The 22,065-nt window shown below is 43.1% G+C and overlaps 1 protein-coding gene across 6 annotated transcripts in view; it reads left to right on the forward strand.

The window, feature by feature from the left end:
* LOC135520386 (oxidation resistance protein 1-like) overlaps positions 1-21,857 on the forward strand; it is a 204,260-nt gene extending 182,403 nt beyond the window's left edge. For 3 of the 6 annotated variants that reach the window (XM_064945903.1, XM_064945906.1, XM_064945904.1), the window contains 11 exons: positions 1,907-2,068; positions 2,552-2,736; positions 4,860-5,572; positions 7,530-7,689; positions 11,885-12,050; positions 16,496-16,576; positions 18,375-18,500; positions 19,048-19,200; positions 19,430-19,525; positions 19,652-19,725; positions 20,009-21,857. In XM_064945903.1, coding sequence (XP_064801975.1) covers positions 1,907-2,068; positions 2,552-2,736; positions 4,860-5,572; positions 7,530-7,689; positions 11,885-12,050; positions 16,496-16,576; positions 18,375-18,500; positions 19,048-19,200; positions 19,430-19,525; positions 19,652-19,725; positions 20,009-20,144 — 2,052 coding nt within the window. In that variant the 3' untranslated portion in view covers positions 20,145-21,857. Of the gene's footprint in view, positions 1-1,906; positions 2,069-2,551; positions 2,737-4,859; positions 5,573-7,529; positions 7,690-11,640; positions 11,763-11,884; positions 12,051-14,007; positions 14,302-16,495; positions 16,577-18,374; positions 18,501-19,047; positions 19,201-19,429; positions 19,526-19,651; positions 19,726-20,008 lie in introns of those variants that run through there. The other 3 variants (XM_064945905.1, XM_064945907.1, XM_064945908.1) reach the window with 3 other exon arrangements.
* Positions 21,858-22,065: the final 208 nt, after the last annotated feature.

Raw genomic sequence — 22,065 nt, forward strand, 5'->3', positions numbered from 1 at the left:
TCTGGCTGATTGGTTTGATGTAGGGAGACATACACTATATATACAAAAGTATGTAGACACCCCTTCAAATTAGTGGATTTGGCTATTTCAGCCACACCCATTGCTGACAGGTGTATAAAATTGAGCACACCACAATGCAATCTCCATGGACAAACATTGGCAGTAGAATGGCCTTACTGAAGAGCTCAGTGCCTTTCAACGTGTCACCGTCATAGGATGCCACCTTTCCAACAAGTCAGTTCATAAAATCTCTGCCCTGCTTTTGCTGCTCTGGTCAACTATAAGAGCTGTTATTGTGAAGTGGAAACGTCTAGGAGCAACAACGGCTCAGCCGCGAAGTGGTAGGCCACACAAGCTCACAGAACGGGAACGCCGTGGGCTGAAGCGCGTAGCAACTGTTCGATGGGAGCTTCATGAAATAGGTTTCCATTGCCAAGCAGCTGCACACAAGCCTAAGATCACTATTCGTAATGCCAAGCATTGGATTGAAGCATTGCTCCTTTGTTCCAGTGAAGGGAAATCTTAACGCAACAGAATACAATTACATTCTAGACGATTCTGGGCTTTCACCTTTGTGGCAACAGTTTGGGAAGCAAACAATGCAAACAATGCCCCTGTGCACAAAGCGAGGTCCGTACGGAAATGGTTTGTCGAGATTGGTGTGGAAGAACTTGACTGGCCTACACAGAGCCCTGACCTCAAAGCCATCTAACACCTTTGGGATGAATAGGAACGCCAACTGCGAGCCAGGCCTAATCGCTCAACGTCACTGTCCAACCTCACTAATGCTCTTGTGGCTGAATGGAAGCATGTCCCTGTAGCAATGTTCCAACATCTAGTGGAAAGCCTTCTCAGAAGAGTGGAGGCTGTTATAGCAGCAAAGGGAAGGCCAATCAATGCCCATGATTTTGGAATGAGATGTTCGACGAGCAGGTGTCCATATACTTTTGGTAATGTAGTGCACTTGTCTTTCTCTGTCTCTGTTTGTTTGTTGACCTGATTGGCGAGCAGTGCAGAAACATTGCTACATGTCGACTAGCTATACTCTACAGTATATTTAGATACCCTAGCTGATTGGTTTGATGTAGGGAGACAAATCAACTTAGGTCTGATTTTGCCAACTCCTTCTTCATTATTATCACTTGGTATATAATCAGGTCACATGCAATGTAACATGTCACTTGAGTATGTGACATAGACATAGAATGAATAGAACAGCTTGAAAGCTCTAACCCTGGATATTTGACTGGTAAACTCTTGGGTACATACATGCACAATGGCTGCCAGATATTGTGAAGCAATAATCTCCATGGTATTTTTGAATTTGTTATAAACTGATGCTAGATTGCCACGGTAATGTAGAATGTTCATTCAAATTATGCTAACTGCAATGGAATGTATTTTTTGGAATGTCAGTTGAGTTGACTCAACAAATCACAGCACAGATTGAAGGGTATACTTCCTGCTTTTACTTCCTGCCTTTACTTCCTGCCATGGGTACACTCAAAATGGCTGCCAGTCCACCCATTATGCCATCATTGACTTGAATGAGATGACCTTTCTATTCATTCTATTTCTATGGTATGTGATGTGATGTGTGCAAGAAGTTTGTTACTGAAATCTAAGATTGCTTATATTGATTACATTCAACTCAATGTTGTTTGAGCATTGAGTGTTGTTGAAGTGATACACTTGCTGTTGATACTATACTATTTGAATTGATCTATTCTATATGACTTGATCAATTCTATATGACTTGATCTATTCTATATGACTTGGAGGATAATCTAAAGCCATAACTAACTGTTTTATAAACATATCACTACACGCTAAATGTGTTCATTCTTGTCCACCCTTTACTTCTCCCTCCTCTCCTGTTATTCAAAATGGCCACACCTCCCTGTAGGAATCCAATGGCGCTCCCAGGCCAGAGGCTCACCATCATCACCATGCTCCGGTGTTCTCAGCACTCCGCCAGGCCCGTGTAGTGTCGTCCACCTCCGAGGAGGAAGAGGCCCTGACAGAGAAGTTCCTCAAAATCAACTGCAAGTACATCACAGACGGCAAGGTATATATCATGTATATTCATATATATTACAGTACTATACAGTATATTCTATATATAAGATATGTACAATATTATAAGGTAAGCGCATGGAGAAGTTCAGAGGACCATCAGGAATGCTGGCCCTCCACCAGCCAACATCCACCTCTAGCAGCTCAGATCCATGCTATTGAACAACATGAAACCAATATTGATCCATTCAGTCTAAATCAAAGCTTTGCAGCTTTCACCCCCACAGGGAGGTCAGTATTGGAGCTTCCTGTTCATAGTCAATATCCTTCAGTTGCTTTTGGATACCTACAGTACAGTACAGCCATTTTGTTTATTTACGCTGGAAGGGTAATATATCTCCTCCACTAAATGGCTGACACATTTCTTTCACTCTAGCTGTAATACTCTGTCTAACCCTCTCTCTTCTTTCTTCTTCTTCTCCCTCCCTCCCTCTCTCTCTCTCTCTCTCTCTCTCTCTCTATCTCTTCCCCCCAGGGTGCGGTGAGCGGGGTGTTGCTGGTGACGCCCAACAACATCATGTTTGACCCCCACAGAATGGACCCTCTGGTGCAGGAGCACGGCTGTGAGGAGTACGGCTACATGTGTCCCCTGGAGGAGGTCATGTCTGCAGCCATCTACAAGGAGATTACTGACAGCAAGATCAGAGAGGCCGTGCCCGCGTAAGAGCCCTGTCTGTCTGTCGGTCTGTCACACACAGGGGTCCCGTTCATTAGAGCACACCGTTTTGTGCCTACTGAACCACACTTACAGGGATGTAGTGGAGAGGAGTTGCATTTACGCACCTGTTGCACAAAATTAACATTGTTTGCGTTTACGTTACACATCACTCGTTTACCCACTTCTTTTTCTACCTCTCCATCTCTGGTTACACATCACAGCCCCTCCGTAATCACTTCATCAGCCCAGCACTGCAGGCGCACACTGATTACATCAGAAACCATCCAACAGATTAATTATATCCCCCATGTCAAAAAGGAAAAGGAAATGACAATTATAGCAAGGTTAATGAACTATGCATGCACCCACCTACGTCTGGATTGCTCACCCATTTGCTTGATGTAATAATATATCCACTTCAGCAGCCAGCTTAGTTTATCTCCATGGCCACCCACATACAGATCTCCTACCGTCTCTGTTTTTATTAGCAATTTAACGTGGATTGTTTGCTCAGATCAAGATAATTGTGTTATATTAATACTATGATGAAATCTTACCAAAGCATTAGCTATTTGTAGCTGTGTTCCTCTGTGGCGCTAGCGATGCCAAGGTCGTGAGTTCATGTCCCGCTCAGATCACATACACATGCTAATTATGTATGCACTTACGGAACTGTAAGTTGGATGAAAGTGTCTGCTAAGAGACATTTATTATTATTGTAACTATAGAGCTATGCTTAGCCCTTCCACTCTAGTGCCCATCCAGTATGTCTGTGAAAATGTTCAGTGGTGGATTTGGGCTGTGTTAGGTGTTCAGATCTCATGGAGCATCTATTGTGACGTCTAATAGTCATTGGCTGCAGTCCAAACACGTTATTTTTACCCCCTTGCCCCTTGCCCTAGCCACTTTCCCTCAGGGGAATCACCGTCGGAAACCGGATGCAGATGATTGTCATCTTAAGTGGAGGTCCAATTCACTAACGTTTCCCCCTCAGACCCTCGATTTAGCTCAAGGGAGCGAGTGAACGAACCACTTTGGTCACTTGCGGGGTTGATACGACCCACAATTCAATGCAAACTGTAGTCACATGTCAAACTCTGGTGGCCGCGAAGTGTCACATTTTTGGCCTGTCAGAAAAAAAGTATGAAGCTAGCTTGCTAGAAAATATATATAGACATTGATTTTAGCGTTGGAAAATTGGCTTAGTCTCATAGTGAGGAGCCTATAAAACGTAGCTAGATTCATAAACATATTTTTGAGAATTCTGAAATTTATTGGAATAAATGGCCAAACAATTAAACTAGCTAGCCAGCTATGGGTAACTGTAGCTAGCTTCCTGACAGGTGTGCCAGCTAGATACGTTAGCTTACTAGGTACATTAATAGCATTAGCTAGATATGTTAGCTTAGTAGGTACATTAATAGCATTAGCTAGATATGTTAGCTTAGTAGGTACATTAATAGCTTTCGGTTGGTTGTTTTTAAGCTCAACTTCCAGATTTCCACAGAGGACGTTGCCTCTGATCATCACTCTCCCTGGCTTGGGCAAGCGACATTCAAGGTACACTCGGTTGTGATGATGTAAAACGTCATTCAAGGGCTGAGGATTTAGGGCCGAGGGCTGTCTACTTTGAGTTTGAAACACAGCCATTGTCTCTGTGTGAGGACAGCTGTTTTCTCATGTGATGCAAGCAGACTCTCTGTCTCAACGAGCACACAATAACAAAGTCCTGCCTGTGTGCCAACCAGTGTTTTATTATCATACACACAGTAGGATGCAACTATTTTAGTCCCACCTGTGGAGTCTAGTGTGCTGTTACAGTATGTAGAGGAATCCTGTTAGTTGGTGTTGGCTGGCTGGCTGCACAGTGTTTTTATTAATTTACTGTACAAAACCTATTCAGATTATTATGCAGAGTAGTTCACTTACAGATGCGCCAAACAAACATAGATTCATATTAGATCCGTATTGAGAGGATGACTTGTTTCACCTGGTCTCTCCACATTATACTGTAATAAACAAAAAGAACGGTGCCATTCTGCTGCATTTCAAGTCAGACCTCTCTAACTTCTTTTCTTTACCTCTCTAACGTATTTTGTTCTTTACTGTTTTCTTCCCTCTCCAGGCATCTGGAGCCTTTGACGTCAGAGCGCGGGCCCTCCACCTCCTCTCAGCCGGACCCGGAGCAGCATCTGAGAGTCCCAGGCAACGACAGCGGGAGCGCGGCCACCCGCAGTACAGAGGGCTCCTTCTCCGAGGACGTCTTTACAGAGTCAGAGCTGTCCCCCATTCGGGAGGAGGCCACTTCCTCCGAAGACCTCCGTCTGGACAAGTCTTCCTCAGCCACAGCCTCCACAGAGTCCATCCAAACTGTCACCCATGTGGCGGCCTTCACCCCTCCAGGGGAAGCCCCAGGGGCCGCAAGCAGCGCCTGCAAGTCAGTCAGCCAGCCGCCAGGGGAGGGCCAGGAGAAACAACCCACCACAGCAGAGGATCATCCAGACAGCCACACAGCCCAGAGCCAGTCTCCCATGGACTCCAAGCAGCACAGTGTGGATGTGGAGAAGGCAGCACCAAGCACACCCACCACCAGCCAGGGACCATGCCAAGGACCCTCCTCACGCCATGCCTCCCAGAGATCTACCACCGGGCCTGGGGAGCCCTCCGGCCAGGAGGGGGGTTCAGGGGATAGGCCCAAGCTGAGCAGAGAGGGGTCCCAGGACTCTGAGACGGACGTGGAGGAACTGAGGAAGATGTGGAAGAATCATACTATGCAACAAGCCACAGAGCAAATGGAGAATGTAACACAAAAGGAGGAGGGACAGGACTCTGCAGAAGGTAGTGAGATAACGTGTCTCTGTTGTATTATGAAAATATGAAATACATATCCTTACACTATGCACTTACATTGTTTTTCAGTAGGTGCGAAAATATGTTCAGCTTCTATTTCAACCCTACCTGAGTTCTCAACATGAAGGCAAATCTATAGACAGTTATTGCAGATTATTGCACATCCTCACTGCCTGGTATGCTGCTGCCATTTGCCATCTCTGCAATTATCATCATAATGTTTATTTATGAAGCTCCCATTGCTATCACAGGAAGGTTGGCTCCGGCTGCTTCCGTACACCTCGGCTGCAGTGTGCTCCTGATAACCTCCTGTCACAGCTTTGTGCCTCCCCAGTTGTAATTGGACTAAAAAAGAGAAAAAGAACTGTGGAAATGTATGGTGTGCTGTTATCACCTACAGGAATGAGCAGGAAGCATTATACTCCGCTTTGATCTAGCTCTGCTGTTAGCCGGTCTGCTCCACGTGCACTCAACTCCAAGATAGGCTAAAACCTCAAAATCAAACACAGAGAGACAACACAAACACCCACACCTAACATCTGAGGGGAAACACAATGGCGTTTAGACGGCCTGCATTAATAACCCTCAGAGACACGAGCAGCATTTAAAGTGACTTAACTATTTACATTTTATAGCTGCCTTCTCTTTTTGGTTTGATGTCTTTTTCAGTAAACATTGAATATTTCTTACCCTAGAACATAGACTACCACAGTAGTGTGCAGGCTCAAACCACTACTGTGTTCTGTGTCATGCCTGCTATAGGTGCTATGTATGTTATCCTTCCACTGTTCTACAGTTCTATGTGAGCTCTAGTGCCTCACTTAGTTTTGTTCAGATCTGGGCTCTAATAGTATTTGTCTTCTTTCAAACACTTTTGCTGCACCTCATTGAGTTTGCCTGGTGCATTGGAACCAAAGGAATAGTCCCAAAGGTGCCAACCCCACCCATCTGGCACTCTAGGCAGGCTCAATCAAACTGTCAAACTATTTTGGAAAGAAAACGAACACTGGTTGAATCAAGGTCTGGTTGTGTTCCCATGATTTATATCACCATAATTCTCACCCCACAGACAGTTCCTAGAATGTTTGCTCTTATTGGCTGTGATCACAGCAGGGTTCTGCTTTACTCTACACCATATTACCATGGCAGACGCCAGCCGAGGCCCCACTTCAAAACAAGCCCAATTACTGCCTTTTCAAATATCAGTTTTCCCACTGAGCTGTGTTTTCTAAGTACTGTAGATGAACCATTTCTCTGGCTCTGTTTGTGACTATGGGTCCCAGTCTGTGTTATGTCACAAAGTGTCTCTTTTCTTTGTAGAAGTCCCACTAATTTGACCTTCTAATGGGTCATTAATAAAAGCAGGGATATGTTTTGGACCTCTGTTATGAGTTCTGTTTATTTGGGTCATCTTCCTATTATTCTGGCACAGAATTACTGTCTGTTGAGATACCTGGTAAACAGAGGAGGAGATCTAGGTCATATAAAGATCCTGTTATCAAATAAATCTGAAATGTTTTCTTATTTACAGATGGATTAGGTCCAGTGGTGTGGTGAGGGACTATTAGATTTTTTTTAATTTTACCTTTATTTAACTAGGCAAGTCAGTTAAGAACACATTCTTATTTTCAATGACTCCCTGGGAACAGTGGGTTAACTGCCTGTTCAGGGGCAGAACGACAGATTTGTACCTTGTCAGCTCAGGGGTTTGAACTCACAACCTTCCGGTTGCTAGTCCAACGCTCTAACCACTAGGCTACCCTGATAGTAAGAGGATATGTTTTAAACCAGGAGTAGGCCTACATTTGGTCAATCACTAAATTGAAACAAATTCTGAAAGATTGAAATTCGATTGGTATCTGCTTTGGCCCTGTAACTGTTAAGATGGATAAGATAACAATTCATTATCACGTGATTATTTCCTGTTTGTCATGTGGCTCTACAGTGTCCATGGAGCGGCGGAGGCACCGGTTCCACAAGTTCCTGTGTCTGCGGGTGGGCCAGCCCATGAAGAAGACGTTTGTGTCCAACGCCAGCGCCTCCATGCAGCAGTACGCCCAGAGGGACAGGAAACACGAGTACTGGTTCGCTGTGCCGCAGGAGAGGTGTGTGTGTGTGTGTGTGTGTGTGTGTGTGTGTGCACCACACTGCAGCACCAAGGTCTGCAGAGTCACTGTAGTGCAGCCCCAATGCCTGCCCAGCGCCAAGCCCATCTCACTATGCTGCCACCAGACCAGACAGCTAGATTATTTATTTATTCACCCACTCTGCAGACACACACTCACACGTACATACACAAATATCTATAGAATAGAATAGAATACATTTTTTTGTTTCCTCACTGAGGGAACTGGACCAGGTTGTGAAAAGCAGTCCAGTTACAGTGGCTTGCGAAAGTATTGACCTCCCTTGGCATTTTTCCTATTTTGTTGCCTTACAACCTGGAATTAAAATTTAAAGCTGAAAACTTGAGCGTGCATAACCATCCCCCCCCCCCAAAAAAAGTCAATACTTTGTAGAGCCACCTTTTGCAGAGATTTCAGCCGCAAGTCTCTTGGGGTATGTTTCTCTAAGCTTGGCACATCTAGCCACTGGGATTTTTGCCCATTCTTCAAGGAAAAACTGCTCCAGCTCCTTCAAGTTGGATGGGTTATGCTGGTGATCAGCAATTTTTAAATCATACCACAGATTCTCAATTGGATTGAGGTCTGTGCTTTGACTAGGCCATTCCAAGACATTTAAATATTTTCCCTTAAACCACTCAAGGGTTGCTTTAGCACTATGCTTAGGGTCATTGTCCTACTGGAAGGTGAACCTCCGTCCCAGTCTCAAATCTCTGAAAGACTGAAACAGGTTTCCCTCAAGAATTTACCTGTATTTAGCATCATCCATCATTCCTTCAATTCTGACCATTTTCCCTGCTGATAAAAACATCCCCACAGCATGATGCTGCCACCACCATGCTTCACTGTGGGGATGGTGTTCTCGGAGTGAGAGAGGTGTTGGGTTTATTCCAGACATAGCGTTTTCCTTGATGGCTAAAAAGCTCAACTTTAGTCTCATCTGACCAGAGTAGCATTTTCCATATGTTTGGGGAGTCTCCCACATGCTTTGTGGCGAACACCAAATGTGTTTGCTAATTTTGTTCTTAAAGCAATGTCTTTTTTCCGGCCACTCTTGTAAACCCCAGCTCTGTGGAGTGTATGACTTAAAGTGGTCCTATGGACAGATAATCCAATCTCCGCTGTGGAGCTTTGCAGCTCTTTCACGGTTATCTTTGGTCCCTTTTTTATTTGTTCTCTCTGATTAATGCCCTCCTTGCCTGGTTTGTGAGTTTTGGTGGGCGGCCCTCTCATGGCAGGTTTTGTAAGGGTTTTCCTCTGGTGAAGGAGAAGCGGACCAAAATGCAGCGTGGTGGTTATTCATGTTCTTTAATAAAGGAACTAGACATGAAATAACTAACAAAAAAATAAATGTGCGAAAACCTAAACAGTCCTATCTGGTGCAGACACAGAGACAGGAACAATCACCCACACAGTGAAACCCAGGCTACCTAAATATGGTTCCCAATCAGAGACAATGACTAACACCTGCCTCTGATTGAGAACCATATCAGGCCAGACATAGAAATAGACAAACAAGACATCCAACATAGAATGCCCACTCAGATCACACCCTGACCAACCAAAACATAGAAACATACAAAGCAAACTATGGTCAGGGTGTGACAGGTTTGTTGTGGTGCCATATTCTTTCAATTTTTTTGTAACGGATTTAATGGTACTCTGTGGGTTGTTCAAAGTTTCAGATATTTTTTTATAACCCAATCCTGATCTGTAGTTCTCCACAACTTTGTCCCTGACCTGTTTGGAGAGCTCCTTGGTTTTCATGGTGCTTCTTGCTTGGTGGTGCCCCTTGCTTAGTGGTGTTGCAGACTCTGGGGCCTTTCAGAGCAGGTGTATATATACAGAGATCTGTGACCGATCATGTGACACTTAGACTGCCCACAAGTGAACTTTATTTAACTGATTATGTGACTTATGAAGGTAATTTGTTGCACCAGATCTTATTTAGGGGCTTCATAGCAAAGGGGGTGAATACATATGTACGCAACACTTTTCAGTTTTTTTATTTTTTAGACACTTTTATCATTTTTTTCATTTCACTTCACCAATTTGGACTATTTTGTGTATGTCCATTATATAAAATTTAAATAAAAATACATTTAAATTATAGGTTGTAGTGCAACAAAATAGGAAAAATGCCAAGGGGGATGAGTACTTTTGCAAGACAATGTATATACACTACTGTTCAAAAGTTTGCGGCTACTATTTAATGAAGATGCCAGTTGAGGACTTGTGAGGCGTCTGTTTCTCAAACTAGACATTCTAATGTACTTGTCCTCTTGCTCAGTTGTGCACCGGGGCCTCCCACTCCTCTTTCTATTCTGGTTAGAGCCATTTTGCGCTGTTCTGTGAAGGGGGTAGTACACATCGTTGTACGAGATCTTCAGTTTCTTGGCAATTTCTCGCATGGAATAGCCTTTATTTCCCATAATAAGAATAGACTGACGAGTTTCAGAAGAAAGCTCTTTGTTTTGAGCCTCTAATCGAAGCCACAAATGCTGATACTCCAGATACTCAACTAGTCTAAAGAAGGCCAGTTGTATTGCTTCTTTAATCAACACAACAGGTTTTTAGCTGTGCTAACACAATTGCAAAAGGGTTTTCTAATGATCAATTAGCCTTTTAAAATTATAAACTTGGATTAGCTAACACAATGTGCCATTGGAACGCAGGAGTGATGGTTGCTGATAATGGGCCTCTGTACGCCTATGTAGATATTCCATTAAAAATCAGACGTTTCCAGCTACAAAATTAATTTACAACATTAACAATGTCTACACTGTATTTCTGATCAATTTGATGTTATTTTAATGGACAAAAAAAGCAGCTTTTCTTTCAAAAACAAGGACATTTCTAAGTGAACCCAAACTTTTGAACGGTAGTGTACATTTTGTGCAGTATTTCAGTGTGCTTTGGATGACATTTCTGTCCACAATAGCACAAACAAACTGTTTTTGCCCTTTTATGTAAATAGGTATTAATCATAATAAGATCTGTCAATTTCGACTCCACTGGGATGTTGCACTGCAATGTCAGCAGTATTCATAATGAATGTATCGTTTCAAAGAACACCAAATACAAGGAAATATGTATCTTAATCAAAAGCTGTAAAATATGTTTTTCTAGTGAATTATTCCAAATTGCTTCAACAGCTGAATTCAATTAGTTAATGCTGAAAAGTCACTTTGTTGCAGTGTTGGGTCCAAGCACAGTGCTGCCTTTGTCTCCAGTCCTGGAGAGAGAGAGGACAGAAAGTTATGAATCTGATAAGATGTTTGACCAGCCATTCTTTGACTTTGGAAACTCTGCCCTTCAGCTGTTTTCATTCCCAGTAGCCAGTAGGCTTGTGTTGACCAGCACAGCACACTCCTCTCAGTCTCACATGTTAATCTCATTTGAAACAGGCAGACAGGCCACCAGTCTTGTCTCTGGTCACAGACACAGTCACACCACCATCACCATGGCCATGTGCCATTGTAGGGTGGTTGGAATGTGTTTATCTCAGAAAGGCTCCTATAATGCTGCCCTGTTACATTGCTGGCTCTGTTCCCATGGATAGAACAGTGCCTTTATACACACACATATACCCATGCACAGACGCGCACACTTACACATACTCACGTACACGCACACACTTTCGTACACACAAACACACGTGCACACACACACACACACACACACACACACTGGCAGACTGACTATGTCTGCTGGATGACCTAATTGTGTGGCGACCCAGAAGATGTGTGTAAAGTATCCTGACAATGGTGGAAGAGTTCCAGGCAGTGGGGAAAAAGACCATATACAGCCTGATATATAGAGACACAAGACAGAAGAGTGGCATAACAGCCTCATGCCATTTAGAGATGGCCATTTTGAGACTAAAGCATTCACTTTACATGTGAAATGAAAGCATTGTGAGGGTTAGGATGTCGGTAGGCTATCAGAATATGGCAAAAAAAATTGGCAGAATATATTCAAAACACTATTCAGAACCAATAACCGTTAACATAAATTGACATTCATGGAATGTTTATGTACTGATTATGAATACGGTATGTATTGTTATGAATGTGTTAGGAAGTGCTTACGTAGGTACTGTTCTCTTCAAGTGTTACCATCATTTCTGTCATTTTGTGTGTGACTGTTTGTGTTTCTACCTCTCTCCCCTCCCCAGGTCCGAGCACCTGTATGTGTTCTTCATCCAGTGGACCCCAGACATGTATGGGGAGGGGGTGAAGGGCATCGGCCACGAGCCAGGGTTCATGGTGGTCAAGAAGCCTTCGGGGTCCGAGACAGGAGAAGACGAACCCCTCACGGATATAAACAACAAAGAGTGGGAGGTAAGGACTAGAGAACTGAGGTGTTCCACACTACATTCTACATTCTGTGTTGTTTCTTACATGGCTGGATGTTGCTGTACAGTAGTATGTGTAGTAGTTACAATACAATGAGTGTACAAAACATTAGGAACTCCTTCCTAATATTGAGTTGCAACCTCTTTTGCCCTCAGAACAGCTACAATTCGTTGGGGGTAATGACTTTACAGGGTGTTTAACGCATTAAACAGGGATGCTGGCCCATGTTGACTTCATTGCTTCCCACAGTTGTGTCATGTTGGCTAGATGTCATTTGGGTGGTGGACAATTCTTGATACACACGGGAAACTGTTGAGTGTGAAAAACCCATCAGCGTTGCAGTTCTTGACACACTCGAACCGGTGCGCCTGACACCTACTACCATACCCCGTTCAAATGCGCTTAAAACCTTTGTCTTTCCAATTCAACCTCTGAATGGCACACATATACCATCCATGACTCAATTGTCTCAAGGCTTAAAAGTCTGTAACCTAAAAAAGTCTTAAAAGTCTTCTTTAACCTGTCTCCTCCCCTTCATCTACACTGATTGAAGTGACATCAATAAGGGATCATATCTTTCACCTGGATTCACCTTGTCAGTCTAGGTCATGGAAAGACCAGGTGTTCCTAATGTTTAGTACACTCTGTGTATTTACCTTCTCATCCAGCCTGTGTTGTAGTCCATAAATGTCCTATTTGTTATATGCTTTCATTCAGTCAAGTGACTTCTTTTGTGGTGATATGACTGTGTGTAGTGTTCAATTGAATTTATTTACATTGTTATTCTGCATCATCATTATCTATGCTCCTTAAGGTTATTTGTGTGTTCAAATTATTACACTGTCATTGATGATTACATTGTTTTGATCAATCTGTCCAAGTGTTTGCTTGATGTGTTAAAGTTATGTTTATTGTGTAATTTGTGTGAATACTATTTCCTATGGTTGGAAATGTGCAATTTTCACTCAGATTACAACCACAATGTTTTGCATGATTGTGAAATCATTTTGTTCCAAGTCAGTTGTCCACGTTATCAATGCAGTGTATATGGCATACATTAATATCTCTGTTGTCGTCGGTCATCCCAAACTATGGTTGTGCTGGATGACCTGACTGACTGGGTGTTCTGCAGTTGTAGACAGATGGATGGAATGGTTCCCGTTGTGAAAAAAAGCTGGTTGTTTCAAGGCCGGGAAGGCACATAGGGAATTCTTTAAAACGTGTGGGCATTCTTGTGAATGTAATATACATAGTTGTGTTCAGTTCTCTCATTCTCTGCCCTATCCTTAATAGTGGCTTTGTGAGATTTTAATTGCCCCTCAAATGTGGAAGTAGGGTTTTAGGATTTAAAAACGTCCAGTGGATGGACATGGCTGCTCTAAGTCTGTCCAATAGGTTGGCTGGCTGCAGGTGCTTGAGGTATAATGGAGAGAGGATACATTCTTTGCATACAGAAATTGATACGCAAGCTGTGGCTGGGATTGACATTTTAATGTAAAGCAATGATGTAGGAAACAACGTGGGCTGATTTGTTTGGGCCTGGTCCTGAAGAGGCCAGTGATTTGAATAAGTAAATAGTTGCCTCTTTTACGTTGACCCTTTAAAGTAAACATTGATTTTAAACAACACTTAGATTATTAGTCTGTAATAACTGTAATGCTCTTAGCCTTTTATTATACTTTATTTGGCCATTGAGCATTAGGTCTACTGCTGTATGTGTATTGTATGTCATGCAATATGGCAAGTATTATAATTCAAGCCACTTCGACGATTAACGTTTGATGTGTGCCCAAACAACTCAAAGGGGATCCACCAAGCGTTTTATTGTTCCAGTGACGTTACACGAGAAGTGCATTTGATCTCCCTACAGTACCTCATGAAACATTTTTTTTAAATGTACTGGTATTGTATTTTTAAATTGCTCTAGTGAAGTATGCAAATAGGAAGTGCCCTCTGTCTTTGAGCAAATAAGGAGCTTGCTTTGCTTCTGTCCTGCATTGCCATTGGCTCTTGCGGGTGTCAAATAAACACCCGAGACCCTTCTAAAATGTTTCTATTTTAGTTAGCTTAGTAGAGTCCCCGCCCGTCCGGTGTCAGGTTCAACATCGATTTGTGGAGATTGGAATTACTTCAAGAATCTGGAATGTGACTGTCGAGCTCAACCTCGCCCCGAAAGAAAGACATGTTCTCTAGAAGGGTGAAGGAAGAAACGCCGCTGACCCCTAAGTACACTTATGTATGTATCTATAACAGTCCGTGTTTTAGCTGCGCGTGTTTTGTTGTTGTTAGCCTGCTAGCTACATTACTGGATGGCTAGCTTGCTAAAAAAATGCAAACGGCTTGCCCAGTGACTGACTGAAATCAAAATAGTCACTGACATATATGATGAGTCTACAAAACAGCACTTGATGTTGTCGCTTTGTATCACTCCTTTTCTTTGGTTCTCGTTTTGGAAAGTTTTGAGGTTGTTGTGTTCACTGAAAAAACTGTCTGTGAACATCGTGCTACGTTGTATCTAAGGTTAATAACTAACTTGCGACATTGTATCAATACACTGTGTATAGCTTACAGTTAGTTAGTTCTACAATTTCCATTGCATTGACAGTGATCGGATTCTCTGTAATGGTGAGATATTATATCTATAACGTTAGTTGGATGGGCTGATGCAATATGTCTGTTTTGGAAAGAATGACCTTCATGTAAGTTGTTATTTGGGAGGAAGGGAAGCAGAGAATAACGTGTTTATTGTAGCCTGGTCTCAGATCTTTGTGCTTTTGCAAACTCCATTTCTCATTGTCAAGCACAAACAGACGGGCACTCGGGCTATGGTCGTTGGCCAGCATGAGACCTTCCTCCTAAACACAGAAGATGGGGACTGCAGCAAATTGGCCTGACTTTGCGTTTCTCAATAGACTGCACTTTAGTGTCAGCTAAAGTTAGGCTCCAAATAAATATTTAATGAAGACTGTAGTTTACCCTTTTCTTTTTCTTTATTGAGAACTGTAATGTGGGAGCTTGTTTGAGAATGTTATTTACACAATGATTAAGATGACTAAAGAGGTGTTTCAAGGTAACTTATTTCTGCTTGACCCAAGTTTGCCCAATCCAACCTGACTAAAATAACTTTTAACTAGTTTATGGCAGCAATTAATGTATAGCCTAATTCTATAGTAGATTCAGACAATTTCATAATTGTTCTAGTTTTTGACATGCAGTATCATAACATATTTATGGAATGGCTTCATTTGCAGGTGTACACTGCTCCAGTCCCTGAGGGGCACACCTCCACAGCACTGCTCATGTCTGTAGAGACCTATTAAGTAGGCCTACTGTACTGTATCTGGAGGTGTGCACCCCCTGAATGGCTTTGTTATGCTATTTCATATGACCCCATGATCGCACTGTGTACTGATTCATGGGCACATCCCCTTGAAGAGCTGGACCTCAAGGGGCTTAGCTACCTTCTGAAGTAGAAGCTGGGCTTTAAGATGTTATTGTGGAGGTAGAACTTGTAGCTATTGTTAGACTCCGCCAGAACTGCTGATAGGCTGTTTTGAAGGGGGATTCCCGTGTGTGCCAGCTTCTATGAGCTCTGTCTGGCAGAGATGTTTGCTTCAGCACATTATTATTAATGATGATCATTATTAATGATGATAAACAGCAGCACTAGCGCTGGGAATTGCCCTGGACCTCAAGATACAATATTATCACCATACGTAGGTGCCGATAGGCTATGTATTGCAATTCTCATAATTCTGCTTACAGCTCACTATGTCAGCTGTAGAGAGACGTAGCTTGTTCTCCATGGGTTAATACACATACTGACAGGCTGTGTTTTGATATGCTTTCTGGACTTGGCAAATTAAATTGTTACATCAGAATACTTGGAGTTTGTCTGTGCTCTTGTCCTGCTACACCAAAAGGGTGATTTGACTTGCACGGTGTTGTGCAACAGATTCAACATGTCTGTACACTAACAGGCTGGCAAGTGCTTTACAGTGCACTGGTGTCGTATCACCTACAGTCCAACGGATCCTCTCAATTGAATAAGATTATCAAAATAATGTCCTTGTGTGGCTTCTCTGGTTTAAGTTGTTTTTGTTCTGACTGTTTCAGAATGACTTGTCTGCCTCTCGTCCCTCCGGCTGGTCCTAACATCCACTAGTGGTGTTGATTTAGATTACACAACCATGCAAAACACTGTTCTATTGGTTCATATCAACCACCTCTTGTTCAAATATTAGACTTTAAACCAAGCCTATTTAATGGAGACCTGAATATCACATACTGGTAGATGTAGAAATATTGACAGTGATGTCAGTTCTCTCCACCTTCAAATGTACTGTCTCTCCTCCCTCTGCTGTGCTCATCCTTTTTCCTCCATCGCCAGCAGCTGAGTTACACTTCCTGTTCCTGTCTCCGTCCCCCAGGTAGTGTCACTGACTGAGTACCACCGCCGGATCGATGCGCTAAACAGTGAAGATCTGAAATCTCTCTGCAAGCGGCTTCAGGTGCCCCACTCAGCAAAGCTCCAGCTCTCCATTCCCCTTTTCTAGGCTATGTCCCAAATGGCACCCTATTCTTTATGTAGTGCACTAAGTTTGGCCACTATTATGTAGGGAATAAGGTGCCATTTTAGATTTGCCCCTGCCAGGCTCTGTTAGAACTCCTCGGTGTGTTTCTGACCTCTTGCCTCTCACCCAGTTGTCCTACCTGGGCTAACCTTGACCTGGGCTAACCTTGACCTGGGCTAACCTTGACCTGGGCTAACCTTGACCTGGGCTAACCTTGACCTGGGCTAACCTTGACCTGGGCTAACCTTGACCTGGGCTAACCTTGACCTGGGCTAACCTTGACCTGGGCTAACCTTGACCTGGGCCCTGGGATGGGCCAGCACTATGATGCTGCAGACTCGTGTAGCAACTATCAAAAGAACCGCTATGGGGATAATTTGAAGAGTTTTGTGCAACCAGCAACTAATTCCTGGTAGAGAAAGGGAGGAGGGTAATTGATGTCTTCATGAAGTTCTCATAATGCCTTACATATCCACTTCTCACAGCTCTTCACTGACCACTGCTGTGGCTAGTTTTCAGAAGGCCTCATTAATGTTTATTATTGGCCATAGCTAATTAGATAGCCTAGACCCAAGGCTGTCATAGAGACAAATAATGTGAATCATAATACAATATGTTGTAGCCTATCTCTGTTGAGGGAGGGGAATTTTCCTGAGGTTTCTCGACTTAATCAAATGTGGAATTTGTGTTCCTCCACTTCTGAATGACTACTCACAAACTGTGTTTATCCATCCACATCTGGGTAGTGAGGAACTACTGCTTCCCCATCCGCCTCTGCTTTCTATTGAAGGGAGAGAGGTAGATGGTGGGTGGGTGGAAGTGGGATTCGATTCAATCCATTAAGTGGGTGCAGGATTGTTTGTGCAGGACAATGCAGGTAATTCAACAGGACTGTAATGTGATCACGGTCAGGCCACCAGTAGCTAGGCTGTCTACAACAGGCCTGTTATGGAGGAAGATAAACAACCCCCGCTGGAACTCAAACAGTCCAACACCGTGTGTCCAGCTCAATCACAAATAGGCCTTCTGGACCACTCATTATTTACACATACACATTACTGTGTTTTGCATTTTCTCCAGCCAACATTCCTATTGTGCTATAAGTATAGACATATCCAGACTCAGACATTGTACAATTTAGCCTCCTGATTTGCCCTCTGTATATGAATATAATGCACATTTCCAAGTGTTATTGCAATTCTGGAGAAGCCCACATGTTTTTATGAGCCATTAAGGCTCTCATAAGCCAAGGCTGGCTCCTTACCTTTTAATGTGTTACTGACATAAAGGAGTCTGGTCTATGGTCTCCCTAAACCCATTGCTCCCAAATTGATGCTTTTCACAGCTGACTTAATTTGTTATATTAAGTAGGACTATCTTGTATATTTGTTTTTTGGGGCTCATGTTAGCCTGTAAATAATCCTGCCTCTGCTGATATGAGACTTTATTCATATCTTTAAAACCACTTGCTTAGAAATCATATGACCCACCCCCACTCCTAGTAAGTTACGTGGTATTGGTTTATTAGGCTATAAAAAAACATCTAACACCGTGTTCATACCAGTCTATGTCCCAAATGGCACCCTATTCACTCTAAAGGGCACCACTTTTCACCAGGGCCAAGAAGTGCACTATAAGGGATAGGATGCCATTTGGGACATAGCTAAAAGCGATAGACACCCCATTGCCCTTACTAGTAAAGCCCACCCCTCCTGACTGTTGTCTGTGTTTTCAGATCACCACCAAGGAGGAGGTGAACTCTAAGCATGCCACCTCTATCAAGACGGAGCTGGAGCCTGAGACCTTCAGACCCAACCTCAGTGAGCCTAGTGAGCTGCTGGAGGCACAGCAGATAGAGAAGGTAATAACGCACAATGGCAAGATCCATACCCGTTGGCATATTGATGCACTGACACTGATTATCAATAGGCTGCTTCCTAAAGAATCGTCTTGCTTGACCTTCAGCCAGAGTGCTGGCCCTCCTTGGGGAGCTATCTGTTTAGTGACAGCACGTTCTTTAGCCTCATCAAAGAATCTCTATGAATTACAATACTGGGATGGTTGGGGTTTTCAGATCAGGTCTGTTAGGGTTTTAACATGGTGGGGTTAGTCTTCAGAAAAAAGGCATATTTGCATGTAGGCCTATAGCTGATGGGGGAATTCTTGTTAAGACATGCAACGAAGGAAGGAGCCATAGAATGTGTGTGACTAGCCTGCTGCGCTCTTATTGTAGGTCTCTCTGTGGTTGACTCTTAAAGCCTGTTCTCCTGAGACTGTTGTGTTTTGGGTGTGTGGAGCTCAGTTACTCTCTAACAACCAGCTGTGGGAAAAGGTCACTCCATTGATGTCTGTGGCCTTTTCGCTCTTTCACTCCCCCCCCCCCCCCTGTGTCTGCCTCTTTTCTCCAGCTGGCCAAGAACCTTCCTCCCCGTACCATTGGGTACCCCTGGACCTTGGCCTATGGCACCACCAAGCATGGCATGAGCATCAAGAGTCTGTATCGGGCCATGCAGGGGCAGGACACCCCTGTGCTGTTGGTTATCAGGGATAGTGATGGTGGGGTGAGTGGGACAACAACACTTCTCTATTAGGCCTGAGTCCAGACCTGTGCATGTAACTCAAATTTGTGTGAAAGTCCTCCATTATATTCAATGTGTAGTTTATGCGAAAGTGTGAGACAAGCACGCTCATCTGAAGTTAGGATTGGGCCTTTGAGCTGTAATACATTACCATGGTTCCATACTGTCTGTTTCCTGACCTGGTGTGTTCTGGTTGATTGTGTTGCTGCAGGTGTTTGGTGCGTTGGCGTCCGAACCCTTCAAAATCAGCGAGGGATTCTATGGCACGGGAGAGACCTTCCTCTTCACCTTCTGTCCAGAGTTTGAGGTAGGTTGACCTCTGACCTCTCTGATTGGTGATTCTCTTGACAATGAGAAGCTTATGTAAGATGGGATGAGGGTTTGTAATGATATATCTACACAGATGGTGGCATGCTCTGTTCTGTGTTGACAGGTGTACAAATGGACAGGTGACAATATGTTCTTTATGAAAGGAGATATGGACTCCTTAGCTTTTGGTGGTGGAAGGTACGTACCTGCTATTCTTTTTTTTTTTTACTTTTTTTTTTTAATGTAAAAGTTTTATTTGGCATTAAACTTTGAAACTGGGTTGTCAGTTAAGATGTTGTGGTTAGTCAACATTGCACAGTCACTGCTCAGTGTGTTCAGAAGAGTAAAATGGCACCCATAGTCTTAAGTTTATCAGACCAACGCTTGAATGTCAGAACACTCACAGCATGCATTCGATGTCCTTGCTGTCTGGATTGAGTCTCTGAAGATGCTGTGACGTGTTTGTGTTGATGTGTTTCAGTGGTGAGTTTGGCCTGTGGTTGGATGGAGACCTGTACCACGGCAGGAGTCACTCCTGTAAAACCTTTGGCAACCCCATGCTCTCCAAGAAGGAGGATTTCTATATACAGGACATTGAGATCTGGGCTTTTGAATAACAAAACCCACCACGGGAAAAAGAGAAGGACTAAACATCCCTCCAATGGCATTGTTGTCTCAAACCTAACTGCACATCACCACCCTGCTCCAACCCACTGTCTGGGGCTCCCAGGACGGAGCCAGCTGAAGGATGCGTGTTGTGCGTTCATACGTTACTCCTGCAGTTATAACAGAGCTTTTCTTTGTGAATGACCTTGTGTGTATCTTGTTACAGCTGTGTGCAGCGTCTTTGAAGAGGTGTACTGTCCTGTACTATACTGTGAGGCATCAGGGGATGTGTGGGTTTGTTAGAGACCGTAGAGACGCCTTGTTGCAGAACCAAGGAGGAGCAATCAGATCGCTCTCTCTCTGACCTCAGCAGGAGATGATTTCGGCTCAGGTTTGTGATTGAGAGAGAAACTGCCGTAGTCCAGATTATCTGAAATTGAGACACTCAAGGAACCCCGCCCCTCAACTTGGTTGACGTCAGTCAGTAGGATGTTACTGTATGTGGTGTTACAGGCCTTTCGTGGAGAGATCCAGTAATAAAATAAACAACATGCATTCCTTTGTTCTCAGAGGAGACGGTTGAACCGAACATAGTTCTGGTTGGTGTTCAAACACCTGAAGGAAGAATCTCAGCAGAATGTGAGGATGATGAGGACACTATATTATGAGGGGAGGAAAATATTTTACATTGGTTTACTTCTGAGGCAAGAACGACGTATAGAGTGTTGTGTATTGTAGTCCTATTGTTCACCATCACAGCACATAGCTAGAATCAGAATATTACCCATCGTCGTACTAATAATGTTCTGTTCAGTGGGTGTACTACGTGTGAGTTCAGCTCCCACCGGCGCCCCTCGGGAGTCGTGTGTACTGTTCGTAGACAGTAATGTGTTGCAATAGATTTGTGGAATATGCAAATTACTGTCATGTGACCTCAAATAATCCAGGTTGGCGGCGCTTTTCCTCGCCTGTCCGTGGCTCTTTATCAGAGAGGACTTGTAAAGCTTTCATGTCTTGATCCACAATTGCTTTTCTGGGTATAATTTGAAAAGCGTGAGACTTGGTTAACTGTTTTACATGCATATGACAATTGTATATTATTTATATATAATTAATTATATATGTTGCTGTTGTGTGACAGTGATCTTTTTGTGCTGATATTTCAGCTGTTACAAATATATTGTATATTACCCTGTAAATTCATGTTAAAATAGATTTGTTCCTAAATAGGAACACATATGATTGGTGGGTTGCTTCTAGTACTTAAATCCGGTCTAAAAGCGTTATAAACCAGGTTCTTAGACTTTTAGTAGCAGTAGCTGTACAGTAATTTTTGTTTAGAATCTAAAAACATGTTAACTGTTAGTAGAAAGCTTGCTGCTATAATATTAAGGGTAAAGCTAAACTAATGCTCTGTGTAACTTAAGGAGAGTGTTGTTGTCGAGGAGTGAGGAGGCTGAATGTCGAAGAAGAATTTAACTTTCATCACAAGTTCTGCTGAGTGGTGAGTCTTCATTAGTTGGTAGACTGACTGTTAAGACTGTGGGCTAAGAGAAAATATGTACATTTAAACTTCACAGCAGCTTTCCTTCCCCTTTCTGGTCTTCCACACCAGTATTTGTATCTATGGAGTCACAAAGAATAACATGGATAAGTCCTAATTATTTTACAGGGATACAATGTATTATTGATGTATAAATAACAATAAAATTGTTGTAACCTGGGACATGTCTGTGTTTGTATTGCTTTCAATCCCCTCCTTCCAGCATTTGCGCTAACTTTTTGATTGTGTATTGAGCGCCACCTAGTGGATATATGTATTAGTGCTTTTCAGGACTATCGGTCATCACCTCGGTAACATTAATCTAGTTTTATTGAATAAAAAAAGTGAGTCGATTGTAAAGATACATTTCTTCCTTTGGAAACTGATGT

This window comes from Oncorhynchus masou, chromosome 29 (genome assembly GCF_036934945.1).
Source record: "Oncorhynchus masou masou isolate Uvic2021 chromosome 29, UVic_Omas_1.1, whole genome shotgun sequence".
Taxonomy (NCBI): Eukaryota; Metazoa; Chordata; class Actinopteri; order Salmoniformes; family Salmonidae; genus Oncorhynchus; species Oncorhynchus masou.